This window comes from Panulirus ornatus, chromosome 20 (genome assembly GCF_036320965.1).
Source record: "Panulirus ornatus isolate Po-2019 chromosome 20, ASM3632096v1, whole genome shotgun sequence".
Taxonomy (NCBI): Eukaryota; Metazoa; Arthropoda; class Malacostraca; order Decapoda; family Palinuridae; genus Panulirus; species Panulirus ornatus.
This window is the reverse complement of record NC_092243.1, coordinates 57,996,341-58,016,874: the sequence shown is the minus strand read 5'-3', so window position 1 is coordinate 58,016,874 and position 20,534 is coordinate 57,996,341. Positions and strand designations below refer to the sequence as shown.

Sequence of the window (20,534 nt, the reverse complement as noted above, 5' to 3'; positions counted from 1 at the left end):
GAAACATAACATATTCAGACACTTTTAAACTTGAAATTTTCATGGGAAATATATGATAAAGCTCTCAGTTACAGATAGATACCAAATGAATACTAAGCAAATGATAAAATGATTCTTTATAATAGTCTTTATTTAACATTGATTAAAGATCATACAGACGACCCATCGAAATTTTAACTCCAGATTTGTATTCAGCGTGAAAAATAATCCTTATAAGGTTTTGAAGAAAATCTATTTTTCTAGGAAAACTACCTAAAATTAAAGGTGATAGTTCAGGGTGTTTTTCAGCTCAAAAAAAATTGTATTTCAAAATAGACACATAACATATTCAGACTCTCCTATACTTGAAACTTTCATTTGAAAAATATGATAAAGCTCCCAGTTACCGAAAGATACCAAGTAAATACGAAGCAAATAATCAAATTATCAATTAAAGGTCATAAAGGCAACCTATCGAAATTTTAATCCCAGATTTGTGTTGAGCGTGAGGAATAATCCTTATAATTGGTTTTGAAGGAAGTCTATTTCTCTGAGAATACTACCAAAAATTGAAGGTAAAGTAGTTCAGGGTATTTTCAGCTCAAAAAACTTTTTCTTTCAAAATTAAAACATAACATATTCAGACACTTCTATGCTTGAAAATTTCTTGGGATATGTATGATAAAGCTCTCAGTTACCGATAGATACCAAGTAAATACAATGCAAATGATCAGAGGATCCTATATAACTGTGCTCATTTAACAGAATGATTAAGGTCATAAAGACAACTCAAAATTTTAACCCCAGATTTGTATTCAGCGTGGAAAATAATCCTTATAAGGTTTCGAAGGAAATCAATTTTACTGAGGAAACTACCAAAAATTGAAGGTGATAGTTCAGGGTATTTTTGAGCTCAAAAGTTTTTGTTTCAAAATTGAAACATGACATATTTAGACACTTATATACTGAAAACCTATGTGGAAAATATATGAGAAAGCCCTCAGTTGCTGATGGTTGCTAAATGAATACGAAGCAAATGATGAGATGATACTTTGTAATTGTCTTCATTTGATAGAATAATTAAAGGTCATAAAGCTGTGGTTTCGGTGCATTATTACATGACAGCAAGAGACTGAGTGTGAACGAATGGAGCCTTTGGTGTCTTTCCTAGCGCTACCTCGCACACATGAGGGGGAAGGGGGTTGTTATTCCATGTGTGGCGAGGTGGCGATGGGAACAAATAAAGGCAGACAGTATGAATTATGTACATGTGTATATATGTATATGTCTGTGTGTGTATATATATATGTGTACATTGAGATGTATAGGTATGTATATTTGCGTGTGTGGACGTGTATGTATATACATGTGTATGTGGGAGGGTTGGGCCATTCTTTCGTCTGTTTCCTTGCGCTACCTTGCTAACGCGGGAGACAGCGACAAAGCAAAATAAATAAATAAAATAAAATAAAGACGACCTATCAAATTTTTTATCCCAGATTTTTATTTATTGTGAAAAATGATCATTATAATAAGGCTTTGAAGGAAATCTATTTTCTGAGAAAACTACCAAAATTTGAAGGTATATTTTCTGCTCAATAAAGTTTTTGTTTCAAAATTGAAACATGACATATTCAGACACTTCTATATATTAAACTTTCATTTGAAATATATGGTAAAGCTCTCAGTTGCCGATAGATATCAAGTAGATAGGAAGCAAATGATCAACTGTTAATTTATAATTGTGTTGATTTAACAGATCAACTATAGGTCATAAAGACGCCCTATCGAAATTTCAACCCTTAGATTTGTATTGAGCGTGAAAAATAATCCTTATCATAAGGTTTTGAACGAAATCAGTTTTTCTGAGAAATTTACCAGAAATTGAAGGTAAAAGTTTAGGGTATTTTTCAGGTCAAAAAAACTTTTTTTTTTCAAAATTGAAACAACATATTCAGACACTTTTTTACTTGAAATATTCAAGGAAAATATATGATAACTCTCTCAGTTACCAATAGATACCATGTAGATACGAAGCACATGATCAAATGATACCTTAAAATTGTCTTCATTTAACAGATTAATTAAAGTTCATAAAGACGACCTATCGAAATTTTAACTTGATGAGTATTTTTCAGCTCAAAAAACTGTTTGTTTCAAAATTGAAACATAACATTTTCAGACACTTCTATACATGAAGTTTTTATGGAAAATATATGATAAAGCTCTCAGTTACCGATAGGTACCAAGTAAATACCATGCAAATGATCAAATGATACTTTATAATTGTCCTCATATAACACGTAATTAAAGGTCATAAAGACGACATATCGAAATTTTAACCCCAGATTTGTATTCAGCCTGAAAAATAATCCTTATAATAAGGCTTTAAAGGAATTCTATTTTTCTGAGAAAACTACCAAAATTTGAAGTTGAAATTAATTTGTTCAGTGTATTTTTCACCTCAGAAAACTTTTTGTTTCAAAATTGAAACATAACATATTCAGACACTTCTATTCTTGAAACTTTTATTGGAAATATATGATACAGCTCTCAGTTACCGATGAATACCAAGTAATGATCAAATGATACTTTACAGTTGTCTTCATTTAGCCGCTTAATAAAAGGTCATAAAGACAACCTATCGAAATTTTAACCCCAGATTTGTATTCAGCATGAAAAATAATACTTATGATAAGGTATTGATGGAAATCTATTTTTTGAGAAAACTACCAAATATTGAGGGTGTTTTTCAGCTCAGAAAACTTTGTTTCAAAATTGCCACATAATATATTCAGACACTTCTGTACTTGAAATTTTTATGGAAAATATATCATAAAGCTCCTAAGTTCTGATTGATACCAAGTAAATACCAAGCAAATGATCAAATGATACATTATGATTGTCTTCAATTAACAGATTAATTTAAGGTCATAAGGACAATTTGTTTAAATTCTAACTGGATATGTATTCAGCATGAAAATAATCCTTATAATACGGTTTTGAAGGAAATCTATTTTTGTATGAAATATACCAAAAATTTTTCAACACCAAAAACTTTGTTTCAAAATTGAAGCATGACACATTCAGATTCTTCTATACTTGAAATTTTCATGGAGAATATGTATGATGAAGCTCTCAGTTACCGCAGATACCAAGTAAATATGAAGCAAATGATCAAATGATACTTTATAATTCTCTTCATTTGATAGATTAATTAAAGGTCATAAAGACGACCTACTGAAATTTTAACCCAGATTTGTATTCAGTGTGGAAAACGATCCTTATTTTCAGGTTTTGAAGGAAATCTATTTTTCTGCGAAAACCACCAAATAGTGAAGGTTCAGGGGTATTTTCCAGCTTTTTTTTTTTTGTTCAAAATTGAAACATAACATATTCAGACACTTTTATATTTGAAATTATCATGGAAAATATATGATAATGCTCTCAGTTACCGATATACCCAGCATATACGAAATGGTACTTTGAAATTGTCTTCATTTATCAGCTCATTTAAGATTATAAAGATGAGCAAACGATATTTAAACCCAGATTTGTTTTTATCATGAAATATTTTCATGATGTTTTGAAGGAAAAATATATTTATGAGAAAAACACCAAAAATTGTAGGTTCATGTTATTTTTTAGCCCCCCAAATTTTTTGTCTTAAAACTGTAATATAATGTCATAAAACGCTTGTGTAGTTGAAATTATCTTGGAAAATAATAACGCTTCCCTTGGCAGCAATATATCCGAATATTATGAACAAAATAGATGACACAAACTTCTTGATTATAATGATTAATTACATGCTCTCATGGGACCCAAATGGTATTTCAAGATGAGATTCGTATTCATCATAAAAGATAGACCTTAAACTAAAGTTTTGAAAGAAATCTATTGTCCTTGGAAAAATACCAAAATATATTGAACATATGTAATAATTCTTTCCTTGGCAGAAATGTACCCAATTGATATGAGCCTAGTAAATGATAATAATCATTGTAAAATGTAATCATTATTTACAGGCCTTTATGGCCCACAAACAGTATTTGAGGCCCAAATTCATATTTAGTGTGAAAAATGGTCCTTATACTGAAGTTCTGAAAGAAATCTGGTCACCTCAGAAAATTACCGAAATTTGCATGTATTTTCAACCCAAAAAGTTTTGCTTGAAAACTGTAATATAATGTGATAAAATACTTTTATACTTGAAATACTCATGGAAAATATCTAAGATTGCTTCCTTCGGCCACGATATATCCGAATAATTCGAACCGAGTAAATGACACAGTTGTATTTAATTATGATAATCAATTACATGCCTTAATGAGGCCCAAACAGTATTTGAGGCCAAGAGTCGTATTCAGCATTAAAAATAGTCCTTATACTGGAGTTTTGAAAGAAACTAGTCACCCTGGAAAAATGATTAAAATTGCAAGTGATGGTTCAAGGGTATTTTTTTTAAAAAGCCCAAAAACCTTTTTGTTTTAAAACTGTAACATTAAATTATGAAATGCTTTCCCTTAAAGTATGTTTGTTTACAGATGCAGCAGCAAGTGTATATCTTACTAAAAGATCCCTTGAAAAAGAAAAGTGATGCTGAAGTTTTGATTGAGGGACCAAATAAGTGTACAACAACAATAAAAGAATGGCGACTTCGAAACGCATACACCATTGACTTTCGTATGCCAGGTTAGTATTATCTTTGTATTTGGAGTTTAGGAAAGTTATTATTTAACATGTAGATAACTGTAAAGCTCTTATAGACGGGATCTCCAATGTCTCCCAGTATGATTACATATTGTGGTCTACTGGTAAACATATAATTTGAACCATGTTTCTGCTTACTATCAAAGCTTCTTAAAGGTTTTTACCTATACAGTGGTCTGTGACACTGCTGATTAGTGTTAGCGTTTACAGTTCATCCCCCTAAGTCTCAATCACGTGCAACGCAAGTGGTCCATATTCATCATGTTTGTGAATTTGGAAGTGTTAGACTGTTGAGAGTCTGCCCTTTAACTTACAGTCAGTACATTGTTTGCCATTTTTCATGGTAAAGTTAGGTTCTTCAGAAATAGATTAGTCCTTGGAATTACAGTACAACTATGTCTCCAATTTATTGGGTAGGTAGAAGGTAAAATTTTCCTTATCTCAAAATTCAAAAACAAACAAATGTATAAGAAAATTATGCAGCATTTTGTAACATTACCAGACTCTGCCTGCTTGTGGTTATTACAGTATTGATGAAAAATCACCTTTTTGATTGCATAGTATTATCTTTTGTCTTTATTTGGAATATATGAAAAGCTTTATTGTGCAGCTTTAGATAACTAGAAAACTCTGTTATTTGGAATCTCCGACATCTCCCTGTATCATTACATTTTTTCTTTTATAGTGGATTGCAAATTCCCCACATTAGCAAGGTAGTGCCATGAACATACGAAGAAAGGCCACATCCATTCTGTAGCTGTCATGTGTAATACATTGAGATCACAGCTCGCTATCCACAACCAGGCCCCATAAACCTTTCTATGGTTTACCCCAGATGCTTCACATGCCCTGATTCAGTGCATTGACAGCACGTTAACCCCATTATACCATATTGTTTCAGTGGACTCTGGCTCTTGCACATATGCATTTCACCCTCCTGCATTTTCAGGCCCCGAATGCTCAAAGTCATTTTCACTCCATCCTTCCATTTCCAATTTGATCTCTCCATTCTCCTCGTTCCCTCCACTTCTGGCATATATATCCTCTTTGTCAACCTTCCCTCACTCATCCTCTCCATGTGTCCAAACCATTTCAGCACACTCTTCAGCTGCCTCAACCACACTCTTTTTATTACCATGCATCTCTCTTACCCTTTCATTACTTGATCAAACCACATATTGTCCTTAAACATTTTATTTCCAACACATACACCCTCTCCTTTACAACCTTATCTATAGCACATGCCTCACAGCCATATGATATTGTTGGGATTGTTATATTGTCAAACATACTTATTTTTGCCCTCCCAGGTAAATTTCTTTTTTTTCCACCTACTCTTCAGTGCTCCCAGAGCCTTTTCCCCCTTACTTACCCTGTAACTTACTTCCACTTCCATATTTCCATTGGCTACCATGTCCACTCCCAGGTATCTGAAACACTTCACTTCCTTCAAGTTACCTCCACTCAAGCTCACAAACTAACTTTTCCATCATCCCTGCTAAATTTAAAAGCCTTGCTTTTATTCACTTTTACCCTCAACCTCCTCCTTTCACACGCTCTTCCAAATTCAGTCTTGAGCTTCTGCAGTTTCACTCTCAGATCTGCCTCCAGTTTTGCATCATCAGCGGACGACAACTGACTGACTTCCCAGGCCCTATCATCCCTCAAAGACTACATACTCGCCCCTCACTCCAAGACTCACATTTACCTACCTCACCACCCCATCCATAAACAAATTAAACACCCTTGATGACATCACATTATTTGTAGAAGTTTTTGGAAAAGAGCAGAAGAGGGTTGTGAAAGTATGTGAGCCTGGAAAAAGACAAGTGTGAAGAAGAAATTCTCAGAGAGACTGGCAAAAAGTGAGTGCAAACAAAGTTTGGGGAACTGGTGAGGAATGGGTGGTATTTAGGAAAGCAGTGCTGGCATGTTTAAGAGAAGTATGTAGCTTGCAGAAGATGGGAGGTAGGCAGGTGAGAAAGCTTAGGTTAGTGAGCGATAGCATGAAGTAAAGTTGCTAGTAAAGAGAAAGGAGAGCTGTATGGGCAGCACTTACAGGGAAGTGGACTGCAAGAGATAGGTGATTCTTAGTGCTTATGCACCAGGCCATGAGAAGAATGATCATGAGAGACGAGTGTTTTGGGAGCAGCTGAGGTAGTGTCAGCAGTTTTGATGATGTATAAGTGATGGATACTGTAAATGTGAAGATAAGTAATGTATTACTTGAAGGTATGATGTGAGGGAATGGGGTATTCAGTAAGGTGAATGGAAGCAGTGAACAGCATATGGGGGTTTTGTGCTGAAAAAATGGTATGATTGGGATGTATGGTTTAAAAAGAGGGACATACACAAATGTATGTGAGAAGGAATGATGGTTAGTACTTTCAAGGATCATTGAATGTTTGGCAATAGTGTGAAAGACAGAGGGTGTTTGGGTCAAGGAGTTATGTGAAGTGATATTCTTAGAAAGTGTATAAGGTGAAATGTGGTGTGGCACCTGGAATTGATGACTTTGCAGTTGAATTTGTAAAATCAGTGGTTGTTTGCATTGTTGATTGGTTCTTTGAGATCTTCACTGTATGTATGGATCATGGTGAGGTGCGTGAGGATTATCAGAATGCATATATGGTGCCATTGTATAAAGGAAGAGGAACAAAGGCGAGCATTCAAACTACAGAGGTATATGTTTGTTGAATGTACCTTGTAAGTTGTTTGGGAGAGTGGAGATTGATATGATGAAGGCTTGAATAAAGCAAGGCTTCCATCTCCTCTTCTCTCTTCACCATACCTCTCTCCATGACTCTCTCACTTTGCATGCTACCCTGAGCAAAACATCTTGCTTCTGTCACTCTATCATCAAACACCTTCAGCAATCCTTCAAAACACTCACTCCATCTCTTCACTTTATCATTACTTGTTATCACTTTCCCTTTTGCCCCCCTTCACTGATGTTCTCATGTCTTTCACATATTATTTACCTCCTTCCAAAACATCTTTTTATCCTACCTAAAGTATAATGACACTCTCTCACCTCAACACTCATTTCCCCTCTTTTCATCCCCTGCACCTTCCTCTTGACCTCCTGCCACTTTTGATCATACATCTCCCAATCATTTGCTTTCCTTCCCTGTCAGTACTCCACAAATGCTTCTTTTTTCTCTTTCACTTGCATCTTTACTTTTTCTTCCCACCACCCACTACCCTTTCTAATTTGCCCTCTGCTCACCTTCCACCTCTCGTGTGCCGCATGCATATCTTGCACATTCATTTGATGCTTCCCTAAATACCTCCCATTTCTCACCCACTCCTCTCATTTCATTTGTTTTCATCTGCTGGCATTTCGTCACACAAGTCTCGTTTCCAAGGTCACTTCTCTCACCGCTATCTTCTCCCTGACATTGTTTCCTCTGTTTCGAAAACCTACAGATTCTCACCCTTGCCTCCACAAGAAAGTGATTAGACATCCCACTAGCTGCCCCTTTCATCACATTTACATCCAGAAGTCTCTCTTTTACAAGTCTGTCAATCAGTATGTAATCTGATAATGCCCATTACATATATATATATATATATATATATATATATATATATATATATATATATATATATATATATATATATATATATATATATATATATATAAATATATATATATATATATATGTATATATATTTTTTTTTTGCTTTGTCGCTGTCTCATGCGTTTGCAAGGTAGCGCAAGGAAACAGACGAAAGAAATGGCCCAACCCACCCCCATACACAATGTATACACACACACACGTCCACACACGCAAATATACATACCTATACATCTCAATGTACACATATATATACATACATAGACACATACATATATACCCATGCACACAATTCACACTGTCTGCCCCCATTCACTCCCATCGCCACCTCGCCACACATGGAATACCTTCCCCCTCCCCCCTCATGTGTGCGAGGTAGCACTAGGAAAAGACAACAAAGGCCCCATTCGTTCACACTCAGTCTCTAGCTGCCACGCAATAATGCCCGAAACCACAGCTCCCTTTCCACATCCAGGCCCCACACAACTTTCCATGGTTTACCCCAGACGCTTCATATGCCCTGATTCAATCCACTGACAGGACGTCAACCCCGGTATACCACATCGATCCAATTCACTCTATTCCTTGCCCTCCTTTCACCCTCCTGCATGTTCAGGCCCTGATCACACAAAATCTTTTTCACTCCATCTTTCCACCTCCAATTTGGTCTCCCACTTCTCCTCGTTCCCTCCACCTCCGACACATATATCCTCTTGGTCAATCTTTCCTCACTCATTCTCTCCATGTGCCCAAACCATTTCAAAACACCCTCTTCTGCTCTCTCAACCACACTCTTTTTATTTCCACACATCTCTCTTACCCTTACATTACTTACTAGATCAAACCACCTCACACCACACATTGTCCTCAAACATCTCATTTCCAGCACATCCACCCTCCTGCGCACAACTCTATCCATAGCCCACGCCTCGCAACCTTACAGCATTGTTGGAACCACTATTCCTTCAAACATAGCCATTTTTGCTTTCCAAGATAATGTTCTCGACTTCCACACATTCTTTAAGGCTCCCAGGATTTTCGCCCCCTCCCCCACCCTATGATTCACTTCCGCTTCCATGGTTCCATCCGCTGCCAGATCCATTCCCAGATATCTAAAACACTTTACTTCCTCCAGTTTTTCTCCAAACTTACCTCCCTGGAGATAGGGGTGAAAGAATACTTCCCACGCATTCCTCGCGTGTCGTAGAAGGCGACTAGAGGGGACGGGAGCGGGGGGCCAGAAATCCTCCCCTCCTTGTATTTTTAACTTTCTAAAATGGGAAACAGAAGAAGGAGTCACGCGGGGAGTGCTCATCCTCCTCGAAGGCTCAGACTGGGGTGTCTAAATGTGTGTGGATGTAACCAAGATGTGAAAAAAGGAGAGATAGGTAGTATGTTTGAGGAAAGGAACCTGGAGGTTTTGGCTCTGAGTGAAACGAAGCTCAAGGGTAAAGGGGAAGAGTGGTTTGGGAATGTCTTGGGAGTAAAGTCAGGGGTTAGTGAGAGGACAAGAGCGAGGGAAGGAGTAGCAGCACTCTTGAAACAGGAGTTGTGGGAGTATGTGATAGAATGTAAGAAAGTAAATTCTCGATTAATATGGGTAAAACTGAAAGTTGATGGAGAGAGATGGGTGATTATTGGTGCATATGCACCTGGGCATGAGAAGAAAGATCATGAGAGGCAAGTGTTTTGGGAGCAGCTGAATGAGTGTGTTAGTGGTTTTGATGCATGAGACCGGGTTATAGTGATGGGTGATTTGAATGCAAAAGTGAGTAATGTGGCAGTTGAGGGAATAATTGGTATACATGGGGTGTTCAGTGTTGTAAATGGAAATGGTGAAGAGCTTGTAGATTTATGTGCTGAAAAAGGACTGGTGATTGGGAATACCTGGTTTAAAAAGCGAGATATACATAAGTATACGTATGTAAGTAGGAGAAATGGCCAAAGAGTGTTATTGGATTACGTGTTAATTGACAGGCGCGCAAAAGAGAGACTTTTGGACGTTAATGTGCTGAGAGGTGCAACTGGAGGGATGTCTGATCATTATATTGTGGAGGCTAAGGTGAAGATTTGTATGGATTTTCAGAAAAGAAGAGTGAATGTTGGGGTGAAGAGGGTGGTGAGAGTAAGTGAGCTTGGGAAGGAGACTTGTGTGAGGAAGTACCAGGAGAGACTGAGTACAGAATGGAAAAAGGTGAGAACAATGGAAGTAAGGGGAGTGGGGGAGGAATGGGATGTATTTAGGGAATCAGTGATGGATTGCGCAAAAGATGCTTGTGGCATGAGAAGAGTGGGAGGTGGGTTGATTAGAAAGGGTAGTGAGTGGTGGGATGAAGAAGTAAGATTATTAGTGAAAGAGAAGAGAGAGGCATTTGGACGATTTTTGCAGGGAAAAAATGCAATTGAGTGGGAGATGTATAAAAGAAAGAGACAGGAGGTCAAGAGAAAGGTGCAAGAGGTGAAAAAGAGGGCAAATGAGAGTTGGGGTGAGAGAGTATCATTAAATTTTAGGGAGAATAAAAAGATGTTCTGGAAGGAGGTAAATAAAGTGCGTAAGACAAGGGAGCAAATGGGAACTTCAGTGAAGGGCACAAATGGGGAGGTGATAACAAGTAGTGGTGATGTGAGAAGGAGATGGAGTGAGTATTTTGAAGGTTTGTTGAATGTGTTTGATGATAGAGTGGCAGATATAGGGTGTTTTGGTCGAGGTGGTGTGCAAAGTGAGAGGGTTAGGGAAAATGATTTGGTAAACAGAGAAGAGGTAGTAAAAGCTTTGCGGAAGATGAAAGCCGGCAAGGCAGCAGGTTTGGATGGTATTGCAGTGGAATTTATTAAAAAAGGGGGTGACTGTATTATTGACTGGTTGGTAAGGTTATTTAATGTATGTATGACTCATGGTGAGGTGCCTGAGGATTGGTGGAATGCATGCATAGTGCCATTGTACAAAGGCAAAGGGGATAAGAGTGAGTGCTCAAATTTTAGAGGTATAAGTTCATTGAGTATTCCTGGTAAATTATATGGGAGGGTATTGATTGAGAGGGTGAAGGCATGTACAGAGCATCAAATTGGGGAAGAGCAGTGTGGTTTCAGAAGTGGTAGAGGATGTGTGGATCAGGTGTTTGCTTTGAAGAATGTATGTGAGAAATACTTAGAAAAGCAAATCGATTTGTATGTAGCATTTGTGGATCTGGAGAAGGCATATGATAGAGTTGATAGAGATGCTCTGTGGAAGGTATTAAGAATATATGGTGTGGGAGGCAAGTTGTTAGAAGCAGTGAAAAGTTTTTATCGAGGATGTAAGGCATGTGTATGTGTAGGAAGAGAGGAAAGTGATTGGTTCTCAGTGAATGTAGGTTTGCGGCAGGGGTGAGTGATGTCTCCATGGTTGTTTAATTTGTTTATGGATGGGTTTGTTAGGGAGGTGAATGCAAGAGTTTTGGAAAGAGGGAGCCTTGAAGAATGTGTGGAAGTCGAGAACATTATCTCGGAAAGCAAAAATGGGTATGTTTGAAGGAATAGTGGTTCCAACAATGTTGTATGTTTGCGAGGCGTGGGCTATGGATAGAGTTGTGCGCAGGAGGATGGATGTGCTGGAAATGAGATGTTTGAGGACAGTATGTGGTGTGAGGTGGTTTGATCGAGTAAGTAACGTAAGGGTAAGAGAGATGTGTGGAAATAAAAAGAGCGTGGTTGAGAGAGCAGAAGAGGGTGTTTTGAAATGGTTTGGGCATATGGAGAGAATGAGTGAGGAAAGATTGACCAAGAGGATATATGTGTCGGAGGTGGAGGGAACGAGGAGAAGTGGGAGACCAAATTGGAGGTGGAAAGATGGAGTGAAAAAGATTTTGTGTGATCGGGGCCTGAACATGCAGGAGGGTGAAAGGAGGGCAAGGAATAGAGTGAATTGGATCGATGTGGTATACCGGGGTTGACGTGCTGGCAGTGGATTGAATCAGGGCATGTGAAGCGTCTGGGGTAAACCATGGAAAGCTGTGTAGGTATGTATATTTGCGTGTGTGGACGTATGTATATACATGTTTATGGGGGTGGGTTGGGCCATTTCTTTCGTCTGTTTCCTTGCGCTACCTCGCAAACGCGGGAGACAGCGACAGAGCAAAAATTAGAAAATAAAAGAAAAAAAAGATATACATATGTGTGTGTATATGTTGAAATGTATAGGTATGTATATGTGTGTGTGTAGGCATTTATGTATATACATATGTATGTAGGTGGGTTGGGCCATTCTTTCATCTGTTTCCTTGCGCTACCTTGCTGACGCGGGAGATAGCGACAAAGTATACATGTGTGTGTGTGTATGTATTTATATATGCATATGCCTCCTAACCATATCATTGAAGTTATTACATGTTTCAGAGGAATTCCTGAAAGGATCATCCCTTCTGCTTGTCACTGTGTTAGTAGACAAAAAAATGATTGGATCAAGACAGGTCAAGTGTGAGAGCAACATGGATTCACTCAGGGATATCCTGGCCAGTGTTTCCAACCCCACAGATTTCATGTGTCAGGTGAGAATAGGGCATGATTTCATTCTATTTAAGAGGTTTGTCTCCATAACATGATAGCCCACAGAACCTTATAAACAGAAACACATGAATATCCACAGTATTCTAAAGCACCTAATGCAGGAGTAGCAATTCAGTATATTTTGTCAAGTGAAATGTTGAAAATACTATTTATATAGTAAATCTTTCAAAAAACTGTCTGGGTACTTAGAGTTTTTAATCACATTCAGTAACTAAAATAGTATATTTTGCCACACTGCCCTTTAGAATACCCAAACTCTTTTATCATGGCACATCTCATTGCATTGAGATTTTTAGATCCTCTCCCCTTTTGCATTCATATCCCCTGAGTGTGTCTCCACTTTGTCCCTGGTAAATCCACCTATTCTCACTTTCTCTCATTTGACCATTACTCCAATTGATGAGTTTTTGATATCCATCTTTTCTGCAAACCTATGCTACCTGAAATCGTTTTATTTCTCACACTGTCCTTATTCCAGATATCACATTTCTTCCTGCAAGATCTGCACTTCATTCTCTTCATGGTCAGAATGTCCCATAAGCCATAAATGAATCTTTTGGGTGTCCAGGGGCTTAGGAACCTCTTAACCCCCATCTGGTAAAGCACCTCTAATCTATTGCAAACTGGCTACTTGGTGCTAGTTATCTTCTGGCTTAACCTGAGCCTGCCCACCAACCAGAGAGCAACCTTCACTTAGTGTGATAATCAATATCCCCAGGCCATTAGCACTGACCTGTCTTACTGTACTCTGGATCCTAGATGCTTGTGGACTTTCTTCTCCAGCCTTAATTTCTGTTTTTTTTTCCCAGCTTTCCATGGATAGATGTCCTTTTCTAATTTGTTTGGGTATGTTGTATTCTTACAGTTCACTTAATGTATATGATGTCCACATTTAATGAAATTATTTTGCATTTTTTATGTTTTCTCTATGGATTGTGACACACTCTTCCCTCTCTATCTTCTTTCTGTCTCTTAGTTCTTTTCTTTTTTCCTATTTCTGTGGAGACTCATTTTGTGGGCCCCTTACAAAAGGAATGCATAAGTAGGAACTAGAATCGTTTTGCCCTATAGTTCCAGTTTGTTTCTGTCTAACTGACTCTGACTTATGTTTCATACACAAGGCCTTTCCTTAACTTGATCCCTGGGAATGGGGTTTTCGTCTTTATAGACTGTGTTTCTCAGAGGGTTAAGAATGTCAGGAGAAACTTTTGAATGATCATACCAAAATCATGGTGGGCAGACTGGAATCACATGGACCTCTGAAGCATTAGGCTTTGATGGCTAACCCAAGGGCAGAAAATGAAGTTAACCTCCATGCAGGGATAAAGGATTTCATAAAAGGATATTATCTATACTTGAATGCAGTTTCCTACATTTGAGAAGTAGCGATAGAAACAGACAAAGAAAGGCTGCATCCAGTCACATGCATTCCCAAGCTTTCTTGTGTAATACACTGAAACAACAGCTCCCTATCCACAACCAATCCCTACAGCCCTTTCCATGGTTTACCCCAGATGCTTCACATTCCCTGGTTCAGTCCATTGATAGCATATCAACAGCAGTATACCACATCATTCCAGTTCACTCTTTCCCGTACACACCTTTCGCCCTCCTGCTTGTTCAAGCCTTGATGGCTCAAAATCTCCCCACTTTCCTCATTCACTACACTTCTGACACATAAATCCTCTCTTGTCAACCTTTCCTCACTCACCCTATTCATATATCCAATCCATTTAAGCACACCCTCTTCAGCTCTATCAACTACTCTTACTTTAATACCACACATATTTCTTACCCTTTCATTACTTACACAATCAAACCACCTCACACCACATATTATATTATCCTCATATTTACCATTTCCAACACATCCACCCTCCTCTGCACAGTTGTATCTGTAGCCCATGCCTTGCATCCATATGATATTGTTCATACTACTATACCTTCAAACATATCCAATCTTGCTCTCCCTGATAAGATTGTGTATAAAAGACAATGTATTTCAATTTAATGGAGGATATAATTCTCAGAAATTCAGTATGGCAATGGTTAGCCCTCTTTCACCTGTAATAAGGAATCCTTACATGGAATTTTTTGACAAAATTTCTAAGGGATGTGTTACCCTCTAAGGCAATTTGGTTTAGGTATGTAGAAGATGTTCTTTACCTTTACTTGATAATTTGATTTCTATCAACTTACTGTAGAAGTGGAAAACAATTGTATGTTACTATTTTTAGATTGCATGATCCATAGGGATCCAAGTTGAAGCATCCTGAAATGGTTTGACATATGGAGACAATGAGTGAGGCAAGGTTGACAAGAGGATGTATGTGTCAGAAGTAGAGGGAACAAGGAGAACTGGAAACCAATTTGGAGATGGAACGATAGAGTAAATAAGTTTTTGAGCGATTCGGGCCTGAGCATGGAGGAGGGTGAAAGCCATGCAAGGGATGGAGTGAATTGGAACATTTTGTTATACTGGGGTGAACATGCTGTTAATGGACTGAACCAGGGCTTGTGAAGCATCCCAGATAAACCATGGAAAGGTCTGTGGTGCCTGGTTGTAGATATCAAGCTGTGGTTTCTGCACATTACACATGACAGCATTAGAATGAATGGGAGCAGATGCAGTCTTTCTTCATCTGTTCCTGGCACTACCTCGCTAGCATGTGGGGTGGCTATCAAGTATAATAAAAAAACATATAGCATTAATGAGATGGCTTAGACCAGGGCCTCAGTTGTCCATGCCAATTCATCTGATATAAAAAAAGAAAATTTGCTCCAAAGATACCCTCATGTATCTTGATTATAACTGCTAATTCTTTTTTCCTGCATCACATAAATTGCATTAGGCAGCACCACAGCTCTGAGTAGTCTCGTATTTTTCTATCTTCCTCCTTTCCTTTTTACCTGGTGTACGATCTTCATCCAGTTTGAAAATTATTAAAGATTTTCTTCTGTCAGTCTCTTGGTATATTGATTTACCTAGATTTGGTGCCACTTGCTTTATGGCTAAGTCCAATAATTTTATTTCATGTCCCTCTTTGTCTTTGGCTTTCTCTATGTTATTCATTTTTGCTAAAAAAGAGACACTGATCCTGTATGCTCTGTGTTTTTTAAACTTCTCATGCACTGGATCATAAATTTTCCTGATTGCACTGTCTCTAACAGTGCATATTAAACAGCTTTGTTCAATCCCATGGCTTCCTCTTTTACAATGTCTCCAGGTTTCTGTCTTCAGTCATTATGTTTACAGTCCGTTGAGTAGCCCTAGAAACCACTCCTTCTTCCCCTCTTAGCTCACAGTTTTCTGTAGTTTCTTTAACTAGTGTTATGGGTAATTCCTCCTGTTCAGCATTCTTTAGGACATATAGGATAGGCCTTTTTCACCTTTCATTTTCTTTAATCACTCTACCCTCTTTCCTTTGGTTGTTTACCCTCTGATCTCTTCATCTGATGCAAACCTGTATTCAAACTCCTTTGCTCTGTACTTTAATTTCTCAAGTTCTTTTCTCATCTCATATCACCCATCATGATCTTGAATTGATTCCTCAGTTTTTAGCTTGTCCAATGGTTGTTTGACATCTGGTTAGCAATTTTCCATAACATTTTGAAACATTTTTTCTCCTGTGTTTTCTTCATCTTTTTTTTCTTCTCTTTTGAGCATCTTGTTGTACCTGTCTAGTCTTGGTATGTTCCTTCATTTAAGTTCATACCAGATTGTAGTCCAATTTGAAATAAAAAGCTTTAGGACTTGATTTTGTTAGTGTCTGTTGATGGTTTTTTTCTAACTTTCCTGTCTAATTTCTCTGCCTCCTCTAACCACCTTTCACCTGAGTTGGGTAGTTGGGTGTCTTGGAGGAAATACTGTTGACCTACTTGGGTCATGGATTTGAACAGTGCAGGCCTATATCATTACTTTAATTTGCCCTCATTTTTTGAAGGCCTTCTCTTCATTCTGGCGATTTAGAGCTGGCTATTGATGTAAATATTACCCAACCATCTTTTGTGGATGATGTACAGTTATTGGTCAAAGGGTTGAGGAGATGTGGGTACATTAAAGAGTTACATGTTTGTATGTGAAAGGCGAGGTGTTATGAATAGTACTGGAAATTTTGTGAATAATGTGTTAGTGTATACTTGTATTGTTATTAACGTGAAAAACAATACTTTCGTAACGTGTAAATGAAATATAGACAGAAAATAGTGAATCCGTGGGTGGTTAGAAATTTACAAATTAAGGTTTGGCTTGAATAAACAATTTGACTATACAGCCGAGGTATGTAATTGCATATTTTTTATAACCCAGATTTTTTTTTTTGGGTGTTGAAAGAAATCCTTTTGTAAATCTCTTATGTATAGTTTGATTTTTAAACAAAAAATTTTGCATAAGATTTTTTTTTATCTAAAGTCTTGTTTGAAAAATAGTGCTTCTGTATGTTCTCTAGAGAAAAATAAGGCATTTAGTAAACTCTTAATATGGAAAGTCCTGAGCAGAATTTTGATATTAGATAATCTATTCAGGTAATTGAAAGTTTCAAAAACAAAAATGACAAATTTTTGCATGTATCATAATTTCCAGTTGCAAAAAAAAGGTGAATGCCAAATTGGGGAAAAAAGTGTAGAAAATGAAATTTTAGTGCCATTATATTACTCTGCACAGGAATTATTAAAGTAGCAAGCAAGTTAAGACCTTTATTTTTTTTTTTTTTTTTTTTTTTTTAGGTTCAGGCAGTGTTAGATTTCTTAAACTGATCCCCTAGAGTAATTATAGTAACAGTAATGAAACTTACTAGCACAAAATAGCTTCATTTATGAAGAAGATTTAAATCTTGAATTACGATGACAGTGTTACCTTTTTTTTGCCGCTGTCTCCCGCGTGCGTTTGCGAGGTAGCGCAAGGAAACAGACGAAAGAAATGGCCCAACCCACCCCCATGCACATGTATATACATACGTCCACACACGCAAATATACATACCTACACAGCTTTCCATGGTTTACCCCAGACGCTTCACATGCCCTGATTCAATCCACTGACAGCACGTCAACCCCGGTATACCACATCGATCCAATTAACTCTATTCCTTGCCCTCCTTTCACCCTCCTGCATGTTCAGGCCCCGATCACACAAAATCTTTTTCACTCCATCTTTCCACCTCCAATTTGGTCTCCCACTTCTCCTCATTCCCTCCACCTCCGACACATATATCCTCTTGGTCAATCTTTCCTCACTCATTCTCTCCATGTGCCCAAACCATTTCAAAACACCCTCTTCTGCTCTCTCAACCACGCTCTTTTTATTTCCACACATCTCTCTTACCCTTACCTTACTTACTCGATCAAACCACCTCACACCTCACATTGTCCTCAAACATCTCATTTCCAGCACATCCATCCTCCTGCGCACAACTCTATCCATAGCCCACGCCTCGCAACCATACAACATTGTTGGAACTACTATTCCTTCAAACATAGCCATTTTTGCTTTCCGAGATAATGTTCTCGACTTCCACACATTCTTCAAGGCTCCCAGAATTTTCACCCCCTACCCCACCCTATGATCCACTTCCGCTTCCATGGTTCCATCCGCTGCCAGATCCACTCCCAGATATCTAAAACACTTTACTTCCTCCAGTTTTTCTCCATTCAAACTTACCTCCCAATTGACTTGACCCTCAACCCTACTGTACCTAATAACCTTGTTCTTATTCACATTTACTCTTAACTTTCTTCTTTCAAACACTTTACCAAACTCAGTCACCAGCTTCTGCAGTTTCTCACATGAATCAGCCACCAGCGCTCTATCATCAGCGAACAACAACTGACTCACTTCCCAAGCTCTCTCATCCCCAACAGACTTCATACTTGCCCGTCTTTCCAAAACTCTTGCATTTAGCTCCCTAACAACCCCATCCATAAACAAATTAAACAACCATGGAGACATCACACACCCCTGCCGCAAACCTACATTCACTGAGAACCAATCACTTTCCTCTCTTCCTACACGTACATATGCCTTACATCCTCGATAAAAAATTTTCACTGCTTCTAACAACTTGCCTCTCACACCATATATTCTTAATACCTTCCACAGAGCATCTCTATCAACTCTATCATAAGCCTTCTCCAGATCCATAAATGCTACATACAAATCCATTTGCTTTTCTAAGTATTTCTCACATACATTCTTCAAAGCAAACACCTGATCCACACATCCTCTACCACTTCTGAAACCACACTGCTCTTCCCCAATCTGATGCTCTGTACATGCCTTCACCTTCTCAATCAATACCCTCCCATATAATTTCCCAGGAATGCTCAACAAACTTATACCTCTGTAATTTGAGCTCTCACTCTTATCCCCTTTGCCTTTGTACAATGGCACTATGCACGCATTCCGCCAATCCTCAGGCACCTCACCATGAGTCATACATACATTAAATAACCTTACCAACCGGTCAATAATACAGTCACCCCCTATTTTAATAAATTCCACTGCAATACCATCCAAACCTGCTGCCTTGCCGGCTTTCATCTTCCGCAAAGCTTTTACTACCTCTTCTCTGTTTACCAAATCATTTTCCCTAACCCTCTCACTTTGCACACCACCTCGACCAAAACACTCTATATCTGCCACTCTATCATCAAACACATTCAACAAACCTTCAAAATACTCACTCCATCTCCTTCTCACATCACCACTACTTGTTATCACCTCCCCATTTGCGCCCTTCACTGAAGTTCCCATTTGCTCCCTTGTCTTACGCACTTTAATTTACCTCCTTCCAGAACCTTTTGGCTACATTAAAGCTTTACTCCCTTTTGTGTAGTCACTGCTGCATTTTTACACAGTAAATCTTAGTTACTCTTGTTCATTTCCCTTATGTCTGTCACTTATTTTCTTGATAAATAGATCTTTTCTATTTTATTTACTATACTTTGTCGCTGTCTCCCGCATCAGCGAGGTAGCACAAAGAAATAGACAAAATAATGTCCCAGCCCACCCACATACACTTGTATATACATACACGTCCACACACGCACATATATATACCTATACATTTCAACGTATACATATATATATATATATATATATATATATATATACATACACAGACATATACATATATACACATGTTCATAATTCATAGTTGTTGCCTTTATTCATTCCTGTCACCACCCCGCCACACATGAAATGACAACCCCCTCCCCCCGCATGTGCGCAAGGTAGCGCTAGGAAAAGAAACAAAGGCCACATTCGTTCACACTCAGTCTCTAGCTGTCATGTATAATGCACCGAAACCACAGCTCCCTTTCCACATCCAGGCCCCATGAAACTTTCCATGGTTTACCCCAAATGCTTCACGTGCCCTGGTTCAATCCATTGAGAGCACGTCAATCCCGGTATACCACAGTGTTCCAGTTCACTCTGTTCCTTGCACGCCTTTCACCCTTCTGCATGTTCAGGCCCCGATCACTCAAAATCTTTTTCACTTCATCTTTCCACCTAATTTGGTTTCCCACTTCTCCTCGTTCCCTTCAACTCTGACACATATATCCTCTTTGTCAATCTTTCCCCACTCATTCTCTCCATGTGACCAAACCATTTCAAAACACCCTCTTCTGCTCTCTCAACCACACTCTTTTTATCACCACACATCTCTCTTACCCTTTCATTACTTACTGGATCAAACCACCTCATGCCACATATTGT

At 38.2% G+C, this 20,534-nt stretch overlaps 1 protein-coding gene across 4 annotated transcripts in view; it reads left to right on the top strand.

Annotated features, from left to right (window-relative positions):
- Positions 1–20,534, top strand: part of stumps (DBB domain-containing protein stumps) — a 165,490-nt gene that overhangs the window by 72,802 nt on the left and 72,154 nt on the right. For all 4 annotated transcript variants that reach the window (XM_071674987.1, XM_071674988.1, XM_071674986.1 and 1 more), the window contains exons 6-7: positions 4,527–4,674; positions 12,648–12,799. In XM_071674987.1, coding sequence (XP_071531088.1) covers positions 4,527–4,674; positions 12,648–12,799 — 300 coding nt within the window. The remainder of the gene's footprint in view (positions 1–4,526; positions 4,675–12,647; positions 12,800–20,534) is intronic.